The 20,573-nt window shown below is 41.5% G+C and overlaps 1 protein-coding gene across 5 annotated transcripts in view; it reads left to right on the forward strand.

Annotated features, from left to right (window-relative positions):
• dnajc13 (dnaJ homolog subfamily C member 13) overlaps positions 1-20,573 on the forward strand; it is a 128,787-nt gene that overhangs the window by 23,332 nt on the left and 84,882 nt on the right. For all 5 annotated transcript variants that reach the window (XM_080202262.1, XM_080202253.1, XM_080202271.1 and 2 more), the window contains 10 exons: positions 48-197; positions 9,439-9,480; positions 11,109-11,309; positions 14,112-14,318; positions 14,531-14,626; positions 15,694-15,785; positions 18,727-18,893; positions 19,350-19,429; positions 19,526-19,695; positions 20,395-20,494. In XM_080202262.1, the coding sequence (XP_080058388.1) occupies positions 48-197; positions 9,439-9,480; positions 11,109-11,309; positions 14,112-14,318; positions 14,531-14,626; positions 15,694-15,785; positions 18,727-18,893; positions 19,350-19,429; positions 19,526-19,695; positions 20,395-20,494 (1,305 nt within the window). The remainder of the gene's footprint in view (positions 1-47; positions 198-9,438; positions 9,481-11,108; positions 11,310-14,111; positions 14,319-14,530; positions 14,627-15,693; positions 15,786-18,726; positions 18,894-19,349; positions 19,430-19,525; positions 19,696-20,394; positions 20,495-20,573) is intronic.

Raw genomic sequence — 20,573 nt, forward strand, 5'->3', positions numbered from 1 at the left:
AATCTGGAAAATGTTTTTCTAATTGTGGTAAACTCCCTTTCTTTTAGTGGCCTTATGGGGATATCTGCAGCATTGGTCCTGTTGGGAAAGGCCAAGGAACAGAATTCAACTTAACCTTTCGTAAAGGAAGCGGGAAAAAATCCGAAACCCTGAAATTTTCGACTGAGCATAGAACAGAGTTACTAACTGAGGCATTGGTAAGCCTTGAGCTTCTGTGCAGCAGTAAACCAAATAACATAGCTATACTTGATTCAGCAAAATTAGTAAGTGTTTGTTTTACCTTGTAGCTGGTGTGACTTAAGCTGTCAAGGTTATTTCAGCCATGGGGGGCGGTTTAGATGCAGTTGCACTTACACCTGCTATGTGGGGCATGGAGCAGGAAAGTGTACAATAGATTAAAACCCATCTAAAATTGCTACTTGAAGCAGGCAGGATCAGTGGGGTCAAAAATCTCTCGACGGCATGAAGTGTCTATTTAAGTTGGTTCAGATATTACCTGTTCAGCTTGCTTTGTCACTGAGAGAACCTTTTGCTTGAAATTGTGCAGTCCTTAAGGATAATGAGGTTAGAAATGGAAAGATCCTGTTTATAGGAAGATATTCTGTAGTTGGAAGCTGCAGACATTTACAGAAGAGGGGCAAGACTGTTCTTTTTATTGAGGTTTGGCCAAAATTTCTGTGACAGTCTGCATTACAGAGAAACAGAGCCTTTGCATGTTAATTTACCTTTCAACTTCTTCAGTTTAGGGAGTCTCTACACATGCACACACAAACATTCTATAGAAGGGTGTGTTTGGGAATGACCTTGGAGAGCCTTAATTATCAGCAGAAGCCCACACAATCCTTACTTTAAATTATTTAAAGTGCTTAAAGCTGTCCAATTTTGGAGGAATGCCATTTCTTTTGAAGATGCTACAAGTTTCATTCCACTGATTCCAAGAGATGAATGTTTTTGGTCATTGTCACAAGTGGGAAGGGCAATCCAAGGCCTCCTAAATAATTGGGTCTCTTAATTGAATGGTTAAACAAGATATATTGGTGCATTGACTTTTTGAATTAGGTGCATGTCTGTGACTGTGTTAGAAGTTTCAGAATATACCCATTGATAAAGAAAAAACTGTAAGCCCTTGACTGATGTCAGATGAGTAGGAAGTCTATCTAATGAGCATTTTACAGAAGGGAGATGCAACGAGAGTAGTCAGTGGCTGTTGCGCTTTAGAGGGGAGAAGTTGGCACTTGCAGGGATCTGAGACAACGTCTGGCCTGAGACTGAGGGCTGGATGGACATGCTTACGCCACCTGACTTGCAAGGAAACTTGAAACTATTTTTCTAACTTACTTAGACTCTTGTGGTCCATGATGCAGCTCCTTACAGGTCTGCTTTGACAGGGATTCAGTCACTGCTTCCTGACTCTCAGTTCCAACAAATATTGCTGTTAGATTGGGAGCTGAGCGACGTAGTCAAAGAACTGTACTTTATTCTTGTGAGTGTCTGAGCACCTGCAGCTCAAGGTCTGGGTGGGATCGGAGGGGATAAGTGTCTCGCATTATTACAAATTACCCTCACCTGACTTCTGGTCTGATTTCCATGAGGCAGAAGAAATTAAAACTCATTGCACAAATAAAAGCTGCAGTTGAAAGTAGAGGATTCCATATGTACAGTCAATGCCAAAGCAGTAAACCTCTTGAGCATGAGGATGCCTGTTGTGATTGCCGACACGTGAGGTTTAAATCTTTTTCATTGTGTTGGCATGGAAATTGTTGAAGCTGTGTGGGAAAATGTTGCTGCTACTGCTCCAAAGTCGGAATCAGATTCATTTTCCCCCAGCCCAACCATGTTATTCCACTTAGCATGCAATGCCAGGGACACATGCAGTTGGGTATCATTGGTGCCTTTTGTGCTGCTGATTTGCTGCGGTACAGACACGCGTGCTCAGATTGATGTCATGCAAAGCATCCCTCCTGAGTTGTTAGCTGGGTCACCGATTTCGGGTAGACTTTCCCTGAAGCTGAGAAGATTGATAACTTTATTATCATGACATCCAGTTTTATACAATTGCTGAGGAAGCGGTGTTGCAAACCTTGTGCAGTGCGTTCATTTAGCATTTAGTTGCTCTGTTTTTTGTGTTCCTGTGGTATTGTGCATTTGCTTTACAATGTCTTCTGTCAAAATTGAGCAAAAGCAACTTTGAAGTAACAGTAGAATGTACTATAATCCACTGTTTAACTGCAAGTAAACCACCTGTATCAGTATTAAGATTCTCCTAGAATCATTGAATAGCATCATAGAATCCCAGTGCAGAAGGTGGCCATTTAGCCCATCAAGTCTGCACTGACAACTGTCCCACCCAGGCCCCATTCCCCTCCCACAGCCAATCCATCTAACCTGTGCAACTTTGGGCTGTAGGAGAAAACTGGAGCACCTGGAGTAAACCCACACAGACACTGGGAGAACATGCAAACTTCACACAGCCAGTCACCTGAGGCCAGAGTTGAATCTGTGAGCTGCAGTGCTAACCACTGCTGTCATTTCAGAGTCAAAAGCAAAAGCCATATCAGTTAATTCCAGATCCTTTCTGAATTCCTGTATTGTACACATTCTTTCTTATGCTGTCTTAAGACCTAGACAAATAGTACTAATTCCTGCAATCCTCCTGATTTTAAAATCCAGGATTATGTTGCTTAATCTGATATTTGCGTTCTTTTGTACTATATTTACTTCTGGTGGTGGTTTCACCATTTCCTATGGTGAATTAAAAATAATATTTAGTGCCATTAACCAATAATGGAGCATCTCTAGAGCCATCCTTTGAAGTTCTATGTCTAGCAATCTTTCTAATAGACATGTAAAATTTTGTTCAAATGTTTTGTCTTGAGTCAGAACAGCAGCTTGCATTTGCATAGGGCAGCGTACTTCACATGTAATCGAACACAATCTGACAATGAGCCACATGAGAAAATGTTGGCACAGGTGAAATGAAGCTCAGGTCAGGAATGTTTAAAGGAGTATCTTTGGGAGAGGGGTCTAGGGAAGGAATTTCGGGGCTTGGGCTGGATAACATGATAGTTTGACATAGGGATTTACGGGAGCAGGGCCCCTGAGATTGCCGCAGGAATTTGTGGGAGCGGTGTGCCCAAGATTGGAGTAGAGACTTGTGGGAGCCTGGTGTCTGAGAAGGTGGAAGTGAAGGATACGATAGTGAGAGGATGGCAATGGAGGTGATGGACTCTGGGTTTGAAGCAACAGCCAGAATACACACAAATGGATGCACAAAATCAGGTTACATAGAAATGGTTACATAATACTAGAATAAATAAGTCCTGCTAATAAACAGGGAATAGAGAGCAGATAGCAGCAGGGAGTCTAAAGTTATAGATTATATGATCAGATCAGGTTGCCATTGATCGGGTGAAATCAGCTTGGAACATCAAAAAACTGATACTCTGGTTCAACACAGGTTTGGAGGTGGGGTAAGCAGGGGAGGTGCAGGGCTGATGAATGAGTCTAGAAGGTACTTAAAGGATAGAATATCAGAAATGTATGGCAAAAAGCCAGGAGTGTAAAGAATCGATCCAACTGAAGAGCCATCTATGTTGAAGGTCATATAAGATCAGGAGAGAGGAGGTGGTGACTTTTGCTGAATCAATAGTGGCCTTGCTGGTCTGTTTATGCTCCATGCATGCATCCTCCCACCCCTCTTTAGATAAACAAACAAAATTGGATAACTTTCTATTCCTTTTTCCCTAGTGTATTTAACTAGTTGCCTCTTGACTGTGGATGGCATAGTGGTAAGCACTGCTGCCCATAGTGCCAGGGACCTGGGTTCGATTCCAGCCTCTGGTCACTGGGTGAAGTTTGAACGTTCTCCCTGTGTCTGAGTGGGTTTCCTCCGGGTGCTGTGGTTTCCTCCCACAGTCCAGAAATGTGCAAGTTAGGTTGATTGGCCATGCCAAATTGTCCCTTTATTGTCAGAGGGACTAGCAAAAATATGCCCCATCTCCCCAAAGGTTGCAATGTTGGTAAATTGTATGTAAAATGCTTTAGTTTGACTTGATCACTATTAGAATTAATTGTACTTCCTGGTTAGAATACTTTCTGTAGAATACAAATAAACTAAGTTGCCTATTTGTAAAGCGTTTCTGCTTCAATGGGGCTTATTGTTGCTTATTCTTCCTGTTGGCCTCATTCTGACCTTTTGTGGAAAGATGTTAGCAGTTTTTTGCATGGTGATTATGCCTTCTCTGAGACAATTTGAGAGACATGATATGGAGATGCCGCCGTTGGGCTGGGGTAAACACAGTAAGAAGTCTCCCAATGCCAGGTTAAAGTCCAACAGGTTTATTTGGTAGCAAAATCCACTGGCTCTCAGGCCTCTGACTCTTTGTCAGCTGAGTGGAGTGTTCCGATCAGAATTCTCCACTCACCTGAAGAAGGGTCAGAGGCCCGAAAGCCGATGGCTTTTGCTACCAAATAAACCTGTTGGGCTTTATCCTGGTGTTGTGAGACTTCTTACTACAATTTGAGTCCAGAGTCAAAGGACAGGGGATCTTGCAGATTTGTAAGATGTCAAATAGAAAAGATTCATCCTCAGCACTACACAATTAACTCACGATAAGAGGATATGGGACCATGGATACAAACTGGTAAAAGGCAAATTCAGAACTCGTGTCAGGAAATGCTTCTAGTAACCAATAATTAGTTTTGTCTTGAAATTTTTCTTCACCAGATTTCTGCAGTAATTTGCAGTCATTGCATTAAATTGATCATTGTGTATTCACATGTGAGCAAATCAGTAGTTGGCTGCTTGTACTGTGGTATTTTGTGGCATTAATCCCAACCTCATTTTTAGTGAGTTTACAATGGATGCAAGTTTAAAAGGTTCAAAACAAGGTGAAGGCAGTTTTATAAATTGGCATTTGTGCCAATCAGGCACAACTGGTATTAGTTAGATCATAAAATCCCTACAGCGCAGAAGGAGGCCGTTTGGCCCATTTGAGTCTGTGCTGACAACAATTCCACCTAGGCCCTATCCCTATAACCCCACAAATTTACTCTACTAATCCCCCTAACACTAGGGGACAATTTAGCATGGCCAACCTAACCTGCACATCTTTGGACTGTGGGAAGAAACCCATGCAGACACATGGAGAATGTGCAAACTTCACACCATTTAAGGCTGGAATAGTATGGTAGGATGAGAGAAGAATTGGCGAATGTGGACTGGGGGAGCGCGTTGGAAGGTAGGTCTGCTGAGGAGCAGTGGAGGATCTTTAAGGAGATCTTTCTTGGTGCTCAGCAGAAATTTATTCCGATGGTCAAAAAGGACAGTAGGAGGAGAGGTAATAAGCCGTGGATAACGAAGGAGGTGAAGGAAAGTGTTAAATTAAAAGCGGAGGAATTTAGAGTAGCTAAGAGCAGTGGGCGAGAAGAGGATTGGGAAAGGTTTAAATGTCAACAAAGATTGACAAAGAAGTTGATAAAGGAGGGTAGGAGAAGCTATGAAGCTGGGCTAGCGCTTAATATAAAAAAGGATAGCAAGAGTTTTTATAAATATATAAAAAGGAAGAGGCTGGCTAGGGTGAACGTTGGTCCTTTAGAGGATGAGAAAGGGGAGCTAGTGGTAGGGGATGGGGATATGGCTAAGGTATTGAATAACTTTTTTGTTTCTGTCTTCACGGAGGAGGACGTGAATAATTTGCCGGGTGTTAGCGATGGAAAGGTGGTAGGACTGGAGGGTCTTAATGACATTACTGTTACTAGAGAGGTGGTGCTCGACAGACTGGAGGGGCTGATCGTGGACAAGTCCCCAGGACCGGATGGAATGCATCCGAGGGTTCTGAAAGAAATGGCGGAGGTTATAGTGGATGCCTTGGTGGTTATTTTCCAGACGTCGCTGGATTCCGGGGAAGTGCCGGAAGATTGGAAAACGGCTAATGTTACGCCGTTGTTTAAGAAGGGTGCCAGGCAAAAGGCGGGGAATTATAGGCCGGTTAGTTTAACGTCTGTGGTAGGTAAAATGTTGGAATCCGTCATTAAGGAGGAAATTGCGAGGCATCTTGAAGGGAATTGCTTGATAGGGCAGACGCAACACGGTTTCATTAAAGGGAAGTCGTGTCTGACAAATTTACTGGAGTTCTATGAGGATGTGTCTAGGGCAGTGGATAGAGGAGAGCCGGTGGATGTGGTCTTTCTGGATTTTCAGAAGGCGTTTGACAAGGTACCTCACAAGAGGTTATTGCAGAAGGTCAGGGGACATGGAGTTGGGGGTAGGGTGTTAGCGTGGATAGAGGATTGGTTGTCAAATAGGAGGCAGAGAGTGGGGGTCAATGGGTGCTATTCGGATTGGCGGTTGGTGACTAGTGGGGTGCCCCAGGGGTCGGTGCTGGGGCCTCAGCTATTTACCATTTATATAGATGATCTGGAGGAGGGAAACGAGTGCAGGGTGTCGAAATTTGCTGATGACACCAAGATTGGGGGAAAGGCAAATTGTGCGGAGGGTGTGGAGAGTCTGCAGAAGGATCTAGATAGGCTGGGCGAATGGGCCAGGAAATGGCAAATGGAATTTAATGTTGGCAAGTGTGAGGTGGTCCACTTCGGTAGGAAGAATGGTAGGAAGGACTATTACTTACGTGGCGAAAAACTGCAGCAGGCGACGGTGCAGAGGGACCTCGGGGTCCTTGTGCATGAGTCGCAAAAACCCAGCTTGCAGGTGCAGCAGGTGGTCAGGAAGGCGAATGGGATGCTGGCCTTCATAGCGAGGGGGATTGAATATAAAAGGAGGGAGGTCTTGCTGCAGCTGTATAGGGCATTGGTGAGGCCGCAGCTGGAGTACTGTGTGCAGTTTTGGGCGCCGCACCTGCGCAAGGATATTTTGGCCCTGGAGGGAGTGCAGAGGAGGTTTACTAGGCTGATACCGGAGTTGAGGGGATTGAGCTATGAGGAGAGGCTGAATAAACTAGGCTTGTACTCGTTAGAGTTTAGAAGAATGAGGGGAGATCTCATTGAGACGTATAAGATGATGAATGGGATGGATAGGATAGAGGTGGAGAGACTCTTCCCGCTCAAAAAAGACAGTAGGACTAGGGGGCACAGCCTCAAGATAAAGGGGAGGCGGTTTAGAACGGAGTTGAGGAGGAACTTCTTCACTCAAAGGGTGGTGAATCTCTGGAATTCTCTGCCCGTTGAAGTGGTGGAGGCTGCCTCGCTAAATATTTTTAAGAAGCAGGTTGATGGGTTCTTGATAAGAGAGGGGATTAAGGGTTATGGGGAGAGGGCGGGAAAGTGGAACTGAGCCACGGCAGATCGGCCATGATCTTATTGAATGGCGGGGCAGGCTCGAAGGGCTGGATGGGCTACTCCTGCTCCTATTTCTTATGTTCTTATGTTCTAATTGAATCAGAGTCCCTTGTGCTGTGAGGCAGCAGTGCTAACCACTGTGTCACCATACAGCCCTATTTCAAAGACAAAGTTACATCTATTTAAAACTTTCATCTATTCAACTTGGGTTTCAAAGGTGAAAAATTCTGTTTCAGACCTTTGTTCTCCAGTCCCAAAACATTCTAATGTTTGTTGCAAATGTTATGTTAATGAAACCATTTTTGGAGTATTTTGTCTTGCACTTATAGTGGAAGAACAAAGGAAAAAAGGTTACCCTAAATCTAATAGGAGCAGCATGGTGGCAGAGTGGTTAGCACTGCTGTCTCACAGCGCTAGGGACCCAGGTTCAATTCCCAGCTTAGATCACTTTCTGTGCGGAGTTTGCATATTCTTTGTGTGGGTTTCCTCCAGGTGCTCCCTTCCGAGTCCAAAGATGTGTGGGTTAGGTGGAGTGCCCATGGTAAATTGCCCCTTCAGTGTCGGGGACTAGCTAAGGTAAATGTATGAGGGTAGGGCCTGGATGGAATTGTGATCAGTGCAGACTCGATGGGCTGAATGGCCGCCTCCTGCACTGGAGGATTGTATGATTCTATAAAGTGAAGGCTGAGGAGTTTCCAACTAGATAATGCAGCAATTGCTAGTTGTGTAGATTATAATCAATCTGAGGACGGACAGATCCTTCATTTAGAGTCTTGTTCAAAAGACAGAATCTCTGACAGGGCAGCACTCCCACAGTGATGCAATGAAGTGTCAGATTTCACATTCCATTCTCCAGAACCCACAGTTGCTTGAAGGCAAGAATGCAACTACTGACAGAGACGAATTCTCACTCTGTTTGAAAAGTGCCAGGGAGTCTTTAATATCATTCCTAAGCAGGAAGATGGGCCTCGAATTTAACGTCTGATTCAAAAGATTCTGCCTCTGATAATGCAGCACTCCCTGAGTACTGCACTTGAGTATCAGCCAAGATTGTACGCTCAGGGTGCATGTTGCTCAGCACCAAGGATACTAATGAATCTTAAACTGTAACTAATTAATAGGTTGAGGCTTCATTTGAACAGCAGCTGTATTCACATGTCATTAATTACAGCACATTCCTAATACAAATTACAGTGCTTCAATTAAAAAAACCTGTTGGGAGAATTAGGTTAAGTCTAGATGTAGTATGCAAATTGCCAATAACTTTGGAAGATTTGGCCATGGCTACTGCTGATCAGGTCACAAGGCCAGAAGCTTGCTCTTGGGATGGTAAAAGGTTATAAAAGATTGTCATTATCAGGCTTTATTGTCTGATTGAAGGGTCTTTTGGAACTGACTTGCAGTAAATCTGTCTTTTAAAGCTGTTCTACTTTGAAAATGTATGTGGGGTTGGGGGGAGGGAAGAAGAATATTAGTACGTAATCTTAGAGTATGCATCCAATGCTAGAGACTGGACAGCAGATCTATGTAGAGGTTAGTCTCATGGTATCTACAAAAGTAGCTAGAGTATCAGCCAGTTGTTACCTGAATGAAGCATGATCCTTTTTTTTGGCTCTTGAACCACAAATGTGGATTCCCAGGAGAGGTCACAGGATTAGTGATCAGAAATAGGAGCTCTGTTTGTTGTTTTTCTTTCCTCACGCTGTGCCAGATGCTAATGCCAATTGCTGTGTCCAACCACTGATCAGTTTATTTGACGCAGACCTGGGGTCAGATTTGGGACAGAAACAAAACACTGCAGATGCTGGAAGTCTGAATTAAAAAGCAGTGAGTGCTGCAATGCTCAGCTGGTCTGGTGGTATTTCTGGAGCGAGAGACAGCATTAATGTTTAGGTTGATGACCTTTCATCAGAACCCTTCCATCAACCTGAAACATTAACTGTTTCTCTCCTCATAGGTGCTGCCAGACCTGCTGGTAAAATGTGGGATCTATCTGCTGTCACGCAATAAATTTGCTGAGCTGATAAATGTTAACTATTGTTCGACATACTGGTGCCGATATTTTATTTAGTCATGGTAGAAAAATTGTCTACTATATTTGTTTTGCTAAACAACTTATTTAACATTATTTTCATTGCACAGCGCTTCAGAACTGAGTTTTCGGAGGGGAAAATCACTGGAAAGGTTAGTTCCAGACATGTTCTCGTTCATAAATCTTAACCTGCTGTGAATTTTTAATGTCATAAATATAGCTGAGCATCATTGTAAAATACCATGAACAAAATCATAACCACCTTTCACATTAGTTTCTGCTTCTGAAGTTTTGGATCTTTTACTCTGTTTAAGCTGAATTGAAACTTATTAGCTTTTTTCATTTTGAAAGAATCATATTCAGCTGGAAATGTTAGTTTTGTTTCTCTCTCCATTGATGCTGCTAAACCTGCTAAGTATTTCAAGCACTTTTTCTGTTTTTATGGCTAAGTTTTGCTGTTTTTGTGTTGGTTATCTTTGTGCAAGGCAAACACAAAACTATGAAGCAATTTGTTAAAGTACTTTTGCCTAATCTTGTACCAGAGCAAATAAGAGCACCTCTTCGTATTCACAGAATCTCAGAATTGTTATAGTGCAGAAAGAGGCCATTTGGTCCATCATGTTTGCACTGGCTTTCTGAATGACCAGTTTACTGAATTACATTTCGCCCCCACCCACCCCCATAACGGTGCACATTGTTCCTCTTCAAGTGTTTGGGGCAGTGCTTTTTCCATCTTATTCAACCGAGTGCTTGGAGTTACCTGTTCCAACAATCAAGGCTCCACCACCACTGAGGTAGACGTTGCACAAGTTCAGGCCAAATATTTAATTGGAAATGATGGTTCCAACAGTGGTGATGAATCCTGGAAATACAAAGTAGCTCAATTAACATCCTGTAATTAAATAACCACCATAAATGTTGATGTCTCTCTTCTCCCATATCCTGTCGTGGTCTCCAATATTACTGGCTGGTATCACCTGTGTGTTTTGGGGAAATGCAGTGCATTGGATGCAGCTCTTTCATCTTGTCTGGATCTTAGACTGGCTCATTGGACTGCATGCCTTCATTCATATTGATGATTCATTTCTTTATAGTCTAATTCCACATGGCAAAACTACTTACAAATTGATACTGTTTGGGCTCTGAGCAAATAAAGATGGATGTGTGCAAAATGGAATTGTTACAGGTGCAGTTTAGGTATTAGGCGGTTGCATGCCCTGCAGGTGTATATGTGATGCATTGAACATTTATTGTCATACCATTGGTTAATCTGGCTACATGTAAATTTACTTTGAAACTTGCAGCATTATTGCATATACCCTGCTGTGCCACGCATTATATTGGCCTATATACAATGGTCTTTTTTTTTGTGTTGAGTAGGCCTCAATGGAGTGACTGTGACTTATGGGTGTTTAAGGGCACTGTCTGGATCTATACTGCATTTACATATTCACTAAATCAGTGTAGAAGCTATCTAACATTAACTCAATCTGGGAAAGATTAGAAAGATGGCGAAACATTCCAATCTTTTCCAATATTCTTCTCTCCCAATACAAATAATCATAAGTGGCTATTCTATTTTGTGTCTGCTTTCCAAAGCAGCCAATTTAAAGCTCTCCTGTAGTTTTGGTTAAATATGCTTGACTTGTGAGAATGGAAATTTAACAATCAACATTTCAGATCTAAACATCGGCACAATTTTTTAGGGGTTGGAATTTGACTTCTAACACATTGATCAACATTCTCCAGTGATACTTAGATTTCTCCTTTCTCCCCATAGCGTTATAACTGTTACAAGCATCATTGGACTGATACTAGAAAGTCTGTGGTCCTTGAAGTTACACCTGGAGGGATAGATCAGATTGATCCTTCGACTAATAAAATTCTCTGTTCTTACGACTACAAAAACATTGAAGGGTTTGCGGAGCTGTCTGATTATCAGGGAGGGTTTTGTATAATTCACGGAGGATTTAGTCGATTGGTAAGTTTTTTTTTAGTTTTACAGTAGTACTTATTAATAGCCTAATTCTATTTGGAGAAGTGGTTTCTTTAACAAAATGTTTGCTTTTTTGGGACAATTTTAATATAATGCTGGAAACGAAAATTCTGCTTATCTAATAATTGGCTGCGTTTCTGATGACTTGGAGCGTACACTGTATTGGCTTGAATTTTTAACCTCTGTGATGTCAACTTCAATCTCAAATCACCTCTGCCGCCCTCTTTTGAGTTCACTCTTGTTCTTCCCTGAATGACTTCCTCTGTATAAATTCCCCTAGTCATAGTCACATTCACCCTTGATTTTATCATTTTGTATTCTCTCCATTCTCAATCACAGATCAGGCTGCATCTGATTACTCCCTGTATCCCTTCCCCATTTCCTCCTGGGTCTTCTGTGGGAAATAATCTCCCAAGTTGCTTACAACAAACTTTTCAAATTTCCAGCTATCTGTCCTGCGACATTTCACTTAATATTTCTGTAGTCACCAGTCTGTTCGATTTTTGTATTCTCACCTCCAGTCTTTGTCCCCAGTTATACCTTATCCTCCCTCAACTTAGTTGTTCCACTTGCCATGGCCTCATCTCCACCTGTTGAATTCCAAGGGACACACTACTGTGTATATTTATGGTGGACAATTTGGTTTTGCCATTCATTGCTGTGCCGCATAAATGTTTGGTCCTGCTCCCCTATCTAAGCTGCTCACTACTTAGGATGATCCTAAGATGCATTTGTTCTCTTTCACCCTAACTACAGTCTTAAGCCCCTGTCATCCCCACCTTCAACTAAAACATCAAGTCCCGTGAGCCTCATGGATTACTTTAAGACTGAGATTATCCCTTCAGCTGTGTCCCTCCCTTCCCTCAGTCCATCAAACCACTATTCCCCAAGGCATCTTGTTGCCTTTCTGGCTTCTCCGCTCTCTAGTTTCACTTATCTCCCCCCAGTGCACTCTCTAACCTCATTTTGTCCATGAAAGTACCCACTGTAATTTCCAAATCTCTGAATTGCTGACTGTGCAGCTTCCCTTCCAAGCATCTCTATTAATATAGTAAATAGTTTCCTTCCTTTTTGTGCCTCCCTCCCTTCATATCTGCTGCCCATATTTCCACCTTCCTTTCCTTGCGATCATTTTGTTGCCCCACTAAATTAGTGCCCAGCTTCTATATGACTCACGTCAGTGTCACAGGTTTCCATCCCTCCTGCAATACTAGAACAACCCTTATCATAGTCAAGTGGCACACTGGTCATAAACAATGAGGGACAATCTGCAGACTTTAGAACCGTAGAACCCCTACAAATGCAGAAGGAGGTCATTCGGCCTTTTGACTCTGCACTGACTCTTTGAAAGAGCATCTTGCCCAGTCCTACCACGCTGGTTGGCTATTTTACCCAGGCCCACCTATCTCTGTAACCCTGCATATTTACCATGGTTAATCCACCTAACTTACACATCCCTGGAGACAAAGGAGCAATTAAGCATGGCCAATCCACCTAACCACATCTTTGGACTGAGGGGGAAACAGGAGCACCAGAAGGGAACATAAGAAGTAGGAAATAGAAGTAGGAAACCCATGCAAATGATGGGAGGACATGCACACTCCACGTAGATGGTCACCTAAGGCTGGAATGTAACACAAGTGCATGGTGTTATGAGGCAGGAATGCTTGGTACTGTGCACTGTGCTGCTCCCAACTTTTGGCATGATTTATCACACTATTCTTGTCTGTTGCCCAGTTAAGTGGGACAGTGCTCATGATTCTATTCTTTTCAATGCCCCATTCATGGCCAGAGAACGCATTCTCCCATTTCTACCGTTATCGCTGGAGTCATATGTAGATCCATCCTTGGGAACCTTCTATTGCATGTCTACATGCTGCCCCTCGGCATGATCTAAAAGCATCAGATTGCACGTGTTGAAACCCGTCACCATCTCGCTGCCTTTGATTTGTCGTGCTAATTGTCCAACATCTATGTTGTCCTCTTGTGAAATAGGAAGCCCAAAGCCAGTAGTTTGGGCCCTCACCAACTCCATAGTCATTGACTGGTTGCTATCTGAAGCCAGGGTCATCACTTCCTTGACCCTGAACAAGGCTCTCCACATTCCATCCTCTCCGTGACCAAGACCCCTCCTCTCCTCCTCTGTATATCACCTACATTCATCCATTTTCTCAGCCCATCAGCTGCTGAAACCCTCATTCATGCCTTTGCAAGCATTGGAATAGTCCAGTTTGGAGACAAAAGGCATAAAACTGAGCATATCCAAAACTCTAGCCGTGCCCTAATCTAGATCAATTCTTGTTCTCCAGCACACTTGTGTTACTGACCTAAATTGATTAGTGGTCTAGCAAGGCCTCAAATTTAAAACGCTCATCCTAGTTTTCCAATCCTTCAGTGATCTTGACCCCCTCTCGATAACCTCAATTTGGCAGCCCTTCAGGAGCCACCTCTGGTCCTCCAATTCTGCTCTTTTGATCTCTCTCTCTCTCTCACCTTGCATTAGTGACAGCATCCTCAGCTGTCTGGGCCCCAAATCCTGGAATTCCCTCCCTAAAATATCTCCCCCTTTCTTTTTTTTTGAAGGTGTACCGTAAAAGCTATCATTGTGACTAAATCTTAAATTGCCCATCCTTTTATATCAACATGTGCAGCTTTGGTGTCACATTTTGCCTCATGCTGTTCTTATGAATTGTCCCTGGCCATTTAAATTATAGGACTAAGTTGTTGATGCACTCTAGTTTGCTGGGTAGTTGATTGCTTATTGGTCAATGTTTCTTGAAATTCCAGCACCTTTTTGCATCTGAGCAAAAAGAAGAGATCATCAAAAGTGCAATTGATCATGCAGGCAACTTTATCGGTATCTCTCTGCGCATCCGGAAAGAACCGTTTGAGTTTGATTTGTACCAGAATCATCGCTTTGGAAAGTACAGCAATGATGAATCTATTACCTCGCTAGCAGAATTCATTGTGCAGAAAATTGCAAATAGGCATCAGGTAAGTTACTTTTAATACCTCAGGTTGAGGAATTGTTTATAATCAAGGTTATCAGCTCAGAAGTGTTATTGAAGTATATAGAGTATTCTTCAGCCTAGATCTGTAGACTCTCCAGTTTACAATTTGAGAATCATTGCTGAGAGCAACAAATAAGCTTGCATGTATGGGAAATACAATTGTTTCATTTCTACCAACATTTGTTTTTTCCCTAGGATCCAGTAAAGAGAGTATTAGCGCTTACAGAAACTTGTTTAGTAGAACGTGATCCAGCCACCTACAATATTGTAACATTAAAGCCTTTGGGAGAGGTTTGTACCATTTTTTTCAATCAATATATGAATCAATATGCCTTTCTTTAAGGTAGTCAAGTGCAAGAAACTGACTCATGTCTGCCTTTGCTTTTCTAGTTACTGGGAGATGCGTTGTCATGCATCTCACTGTCTACCAACTTGTATGGGAATTTCAAAAAAGTATTTATTATACCAATATTTTATCCTGCTAAATTGCCCTGTTGGAGAAGCATCTGTAAAGTGCTCTTAATGTCTGTCAGGCCCAAAACATTTCACGTACTTTCCTTCAATTAGTTTGAAATGCAGTGATCACTGTCTAGGCAAAATAAACAAGAAGCTTGAGATATATGTAGTCTTTTCAAAGGCTAGAAAAATATTATTCTTAAAGGTCCCCAGGTTGAGATTGTGTTTGAGATATGAAAAGCCACTAGTTGCAGAATTTGATTTAAAGGTCAAAAGAATGACACTTGATATTGGCACACGTACTGCTTTCAGACCAGTGTCTTTAGTGAACTATTAGGCATTAAAAATTACAATATCTTACTTGAAAATTAAGAAAATTGAACTATTGCCTAGATCAGTACAAACCACTGACACCCTGTATTGCAGTTTGGAACTCTAAAGTGAAAGTTTATTCATTAGTGTCACATGTAGGCTTACATTAACACTGCAATGAATTTATTGTGAAAATCCCCCTAGTTGCCACACTCTGGCACCTGTTTGGATACACTGAGAGGGGATTTAGCATGACCAATGCACCTAACCAGCACATCTTTGGACTGTGGGAAGAAACCAGAGCACCTGGAGGAAACCCACGCAGACATGGGGAGAATATGCAAACTCCACACAGACAGGGGCACAAGCTGGGAATCAATTGAAATCTGGTGTTGAACTTGATTTGGAAAATGTCCTTCATCAGTATCCATCTGTAATTGGAGTTATAGAGAATGCTTTATGGATTTTTGTTTGTAATTGCCTTTTTGTTAATGCTGTACAGTTTGGCAGACTGTTTGTTTTTCTGTGTTAGTGAAATATTGAAGACCCTTAAACATTCAACTACAACAATTTCATTCCCACCCCCACAGATATTTGCTCTGGTGCTTGATTCTGAAAATCCACAACGGTTTACTATTGAATATATTAAGGGGCAGGTCTACAAGTACTCCTCAACAGAAAGGTATGAGATTCTCCCTATGCTATTGTAATTTGGTTTACATTGTATGCCAGGAGAAACAAACCTGATGCTCTATCCCTGAAGGAACTGATGCAGTATTCAAGTGATCCAGTTTCTGAATGTTTTGGCTTGTAAACTGAGCAACATAGAAACCCTGCTGTTCAGAAGGAAACCGTTTGGCCCATCGAACCTATACTGACCACAATCCAAGCCAGGCTCGATACCCGTAACCCCACATATTTACCTAGCTAATTCACCTGACACTAAGGGGCAATTTAACATGGCTGATCAACCTAACCTGGGATTGTGGGAGGAAACCGGAGCACCCGGAGGCAACTTATGCAGACATGGGAAGAACGTACAAACTCCACACGCAGTCATCTGAGGCCAGAATTGAACCCTTGGCTTTGTGAGGCAGCAATGCTGCCCACTGTGCCACTGTACACGCAACATGGGAATCTAGTTTTCGGCTTACAACAGCCAAGAAAAATGTTTTTTTTTAAATATGCCATTTAACTTTTTAATTTCCAGGAATTTCTCTTTCATAGTTATATGGTGAAGCTACTGCCTGTGCTGGCCCTCAAAGAGCTACCAATTAGCATAGCACCCTGCCCTTGTCCCAAAGACTTGACAATGTGCATTTTAAGATGAGATTCAATTATCTTTCCAAAGCTACTATTGAATCTGCTCTCACCATCTTTTTGTGGAATTGAAGGCAAGCTATTGACATGGATAGGGGATTGGCAAGGAAGCAGGAGACAGTGAGGATAATGGGTGTATCCTCCAATTGTCACAATGTGACTGGTGTTTGCCAGATTTTCACAATTTTACCAATGACTTGGAGGAAGGGCTAGAAAGTTGCATCCAATTTTACTAACATCAAGTTAGTGCAGTAAGTAGTATAGTTGGAAAATAGTAATTTGCAAAGTGCCATTGATTGTAGTGGACAAAACTGGCAGATACGATTCAGTGTGTGAAAATATATAGTTGTCCATTGAACTTAGTGGATCAGAATGGTCTAAATGGTGACAAGTCCAGAACTGTGGATCAGCAGAGTGATTTGGGGGATCAAGTGGAGAAATCACTAAATGCTAAAGTATGAGTTAAAAAAAAATTGAAAATGCTAATGTGGATTTTTATCTCAAGGGGTCAAGAAATAAAGGGATAGATGTTACATTGCATCATCAGAGTTCTGGGTAGGCTCATTTAGAGTATCGCCTTTAGGTCTGGGCACTGCATCTTGGGATGGATGCATTGACAGATGAGGGTGCAGTGCAAATTTATCACTGATATCTGGGTTAAAAGGATTCAATTATGATTGCCTAAATGAGGCTAGTAGTCTGGAATATCTCTGAAATTGGCTAGACTGTTCAGGAATATTGTCAGAGAAAGTAGGTTTCATATAAGAGTTATTGTAATTCTGGAACACACGTCACTTTTTAATAAAATACTGCTGAGGCTACCTCAATTGAAGATGTCAAAACTGAGATGGATGGGTTTATTTTAGAGCAGGGTATTGAGAGGTAGTGGAACAAAGGCAGCTGGAAGGAATTGATACAGATCACCCATAATTTAACTGGCAGAAAAGGCTGAATGGTCTACTCTTCCATTGTTCTTTTGAGCAATGTTTATCAAATTGTACTTATCTCTTCGTTAGCTTTGCTCATAATCTTTCAACCTGTATTCTGTTACTAGCCCTCCTGTCAGTTGAAACGGTTTCTTCCTACTTTCTTTGATTAAAAACCCTTTGTAATTTTGAACAACTATTAAATTTCCCCCGACCTTTCTTCCCTTTAAGGAAAATAATTCTAGCTTCTCTAGTTGCCACTTAACTGAAGCCTTTCATCCCTGAACACCGTTGTCTTGATTTGTGTTCAATCTTTTTAAAAGCTATTGTATTTAAACAGTCTGTCGCTGGGGAGCCAAGATGTCTCAAAACATTTAGAAATGACATCTAATGTGGAGCTGGATGAAGCCAATCGTGTTGAAAGGTGCCAATCTGTGAAACTGAGGAATTGGTGTTGTAGAGTTCTCAAATGATTCGGAAGTCTCTAAATAATGCTATTGCTACTATAGCTTTCTAGGTAAAGATGCCACACCATCTTATCTGAGGAGTGCAATTCTAAAAGCTTGTCAGTTTTAGGGGATGAAGAGTCAAGTTTTAATCTCTAACTGGTTGTGATTTGCTAACAATCACTGTAACCAAGTCGTACTTTATTTTCAACTCTCCCAAAGTCTGTTACTGGGCAGATCAACTATCAACGTTTTTTTTTCCCCTTTTCAATTGCCTTCTCATTGTTTCCATTAGCAATTTTTTTTTATATTGTTGTTGGTGGCCTGTGTCCTCTGAAGAGCTTATCACTGAGAATTTGATGCAATGATACCTGCTGCCTGAACATGATCAAATTTAACAATTTCCCTCTGTCTTTTGTTTCGTGACACTGCTGGTTCTTAGAGTTGTTGATCCCAAAGGAGTCTTTGTAATTTCATTGCATGCAAATCGTCCTTCATTTGTGTTCATAATTTAACCAGATTATGCTCTTTTACCAAGTATTCACCCTATTGAATTCCTGTTCATGTTACAATCCTGGGATAAACATTGTCCTGATAGTTTTGTTCAAAAGGAAACACGATCTTGAAAGAACAGGTTCCAAAAATCCCCTGTCAGATGAAAGTCCAAAATCTCTCATTGCATGTGTTATGAAATACCCATTGCTCACCTTATGAATTAGAAGTTTCCATACATGAAGAATTTTGTAGCGTAGGAATGTACAGGACTGGATACACCTGTTTTGCTCTGGTTGAATTTGTTTTTGAGACTTGGGGATTGATTGATTAAGGATTGTGTTTAACTAAAATTTTACAGTAGTAAATATGAATTCTGTAACAAATCTTACACCAATGTATCTGTATTAAGCTGCTTCTTTTATCTTCCTTTGCACAGAGACTCCTTAATGGCTAGTTTGCTAGATGGAGTGAGAGCTTCTGGTAACAGGGATGTCTGTGTGAGGATGATACCAACTTTGAAAGGGCAGAGATGGGGGCTACTGAGTATGCCAGTGGATGAGGAAGTAGAAAGTCTGCATCTTAGGTTTCTAAATGCCCCACCAAGTAAGTGCGCTGATGTGTTTAATCAGCAAGACTGTTCCTGATGTGTCTTTGTTTTCATATTTCTGGTGTTTGCCATTGCTTTGAATGCTCAGACTAATGTAAAATTCAATTTGTAATTACCTCGTTCTTCAGTTTTACCTTTGTATTTTGTAAGAGTAGTTGCCCCTCAGATATGCATTCCACAGTCACATTGTAGAATGCACAGAGTGTGGATATGCTGTAATGTTGTTGTGTTCTGGCATATTGAAAAGATCTTGACACTTCACGTTTGCAGCACACATGGCTTTGAAATAACTGATTTTATAGTGCAGTTGTCTCTAAAAGCACGAACTAAGATTAAATTTAACTTGACTAAAGATAAATGCAATTGCCGATAACTTTGCAGTATGTGCAGTGAAATATTTTGACGGAAAATTCTGTCATTGTACTCGAGTTTAATTTCATGTTGCATTTCAGACGGCAGCTTTTCAGAAGCAGTGTTCAGGTTTAATGCTAACATCTCATACAGTGGAGTTCTGCATGCAGTGACTCAAGATGTAAGAATGATTTTCCTTCAAAAGCCTTTCAAATGTCGTCTACTTTTTTTAATCTTGAGGCAGTAAACTTTAAAGAGAATTGTCTGTTTTCTGTAGGGTCTCTTTTCTGAGAACAAAGAGAAACTTATTAATAATGCTATCACAGCATTACTGTCTCAAGAAGGAGATCAAACCGCTAATAACGCAGAACTGGAGAGTCAGTTTCAGGCTGTGAGACGACTGGTTGCTTCAAAGGCTGGCTTTCAAGCGTTTACAAAACTTCCCAAGTAAGGAATCTGCTTATTACATTGAAAGGTCTCCTGACTGTCACTTGACTCTGAACTGGGACACTCAATCTAGTTGTTTTTTTTTAAAGAAAAGCTCCCTGTAGAGCAAATGTTCTTCAGTGAGCCTGTCAGCATTGAGCAGTGGGCTGGAATGAAATGTAGCCAGGTTGAATCATAGTCTGCAAGCATGTCCGACCCACTATTAGCAAATCTGGAGCTTGATTGGAATGCTCAAGACTGTGTGCATGTTAGGTTTGTAGTTGATGCTATGTGAAATGTAATACATCTTCCCCTATCTTATTCCATTCAATGACTTGCCTTTTTGCCTTTTCTCTCCTCATGAACACTATACCTATAGCTGGTTTGACATTTTCTTTTCAGTCTTGTACTTTTTTTTAGGTTCTTTTGCTTGTTTCCTGTGGACATAAGACCATAAGACGTAGGAGCAGAATTAGGCCACTCGGCCCATTGAGTGTGCTCCGCCATTCAATCATGGCTGATATTTTTCTTATCCCCATTCTCCTGCCATTTCTCCTAATGTCTTTACTAATGAAGGTTTATCAGACTTTTTAACACTGTTATTTTGATCAAACTGAGCTCTTGTGCAACATTTCTATAAAGGGCCTGAGCAGCGTGCAGTATGTGTGCCATTGTTTGTAATGTGAAGCATTTTATTTCTTCCCTTTTTTGTAAATTTAGATTTCGGGAGAGGCTTGGTGTGAAGACGGTGAAAGCTTTAAAAAGAAACCATGATGGTGTTACTCATGCTGCCATTGACATGTTGTGTGCCCTGATGTGTGTAAGTGCAAGATAATACTAAATTTTATTCACTGACCCTTCCATATCAGATTCAATAACCCTTTTGTACAAAAAAATTA

Source organism: Carcharhinus amblyrhynchos, chromosome 2 (assembly GCF_965287045.1).
Source record: "Carcharhinus amblyrhynchos chromosome 2, sCarAmb.v2.hapA, whole genome shotgun sequence".
Lineage (NCBI taxonomy): Eukaryota > Metazoa > Chordata > Chondrichthyes > Carcharhiniformes > Carcharhinidae > Carcharhinus > Carcharhinus amblyrhynchos.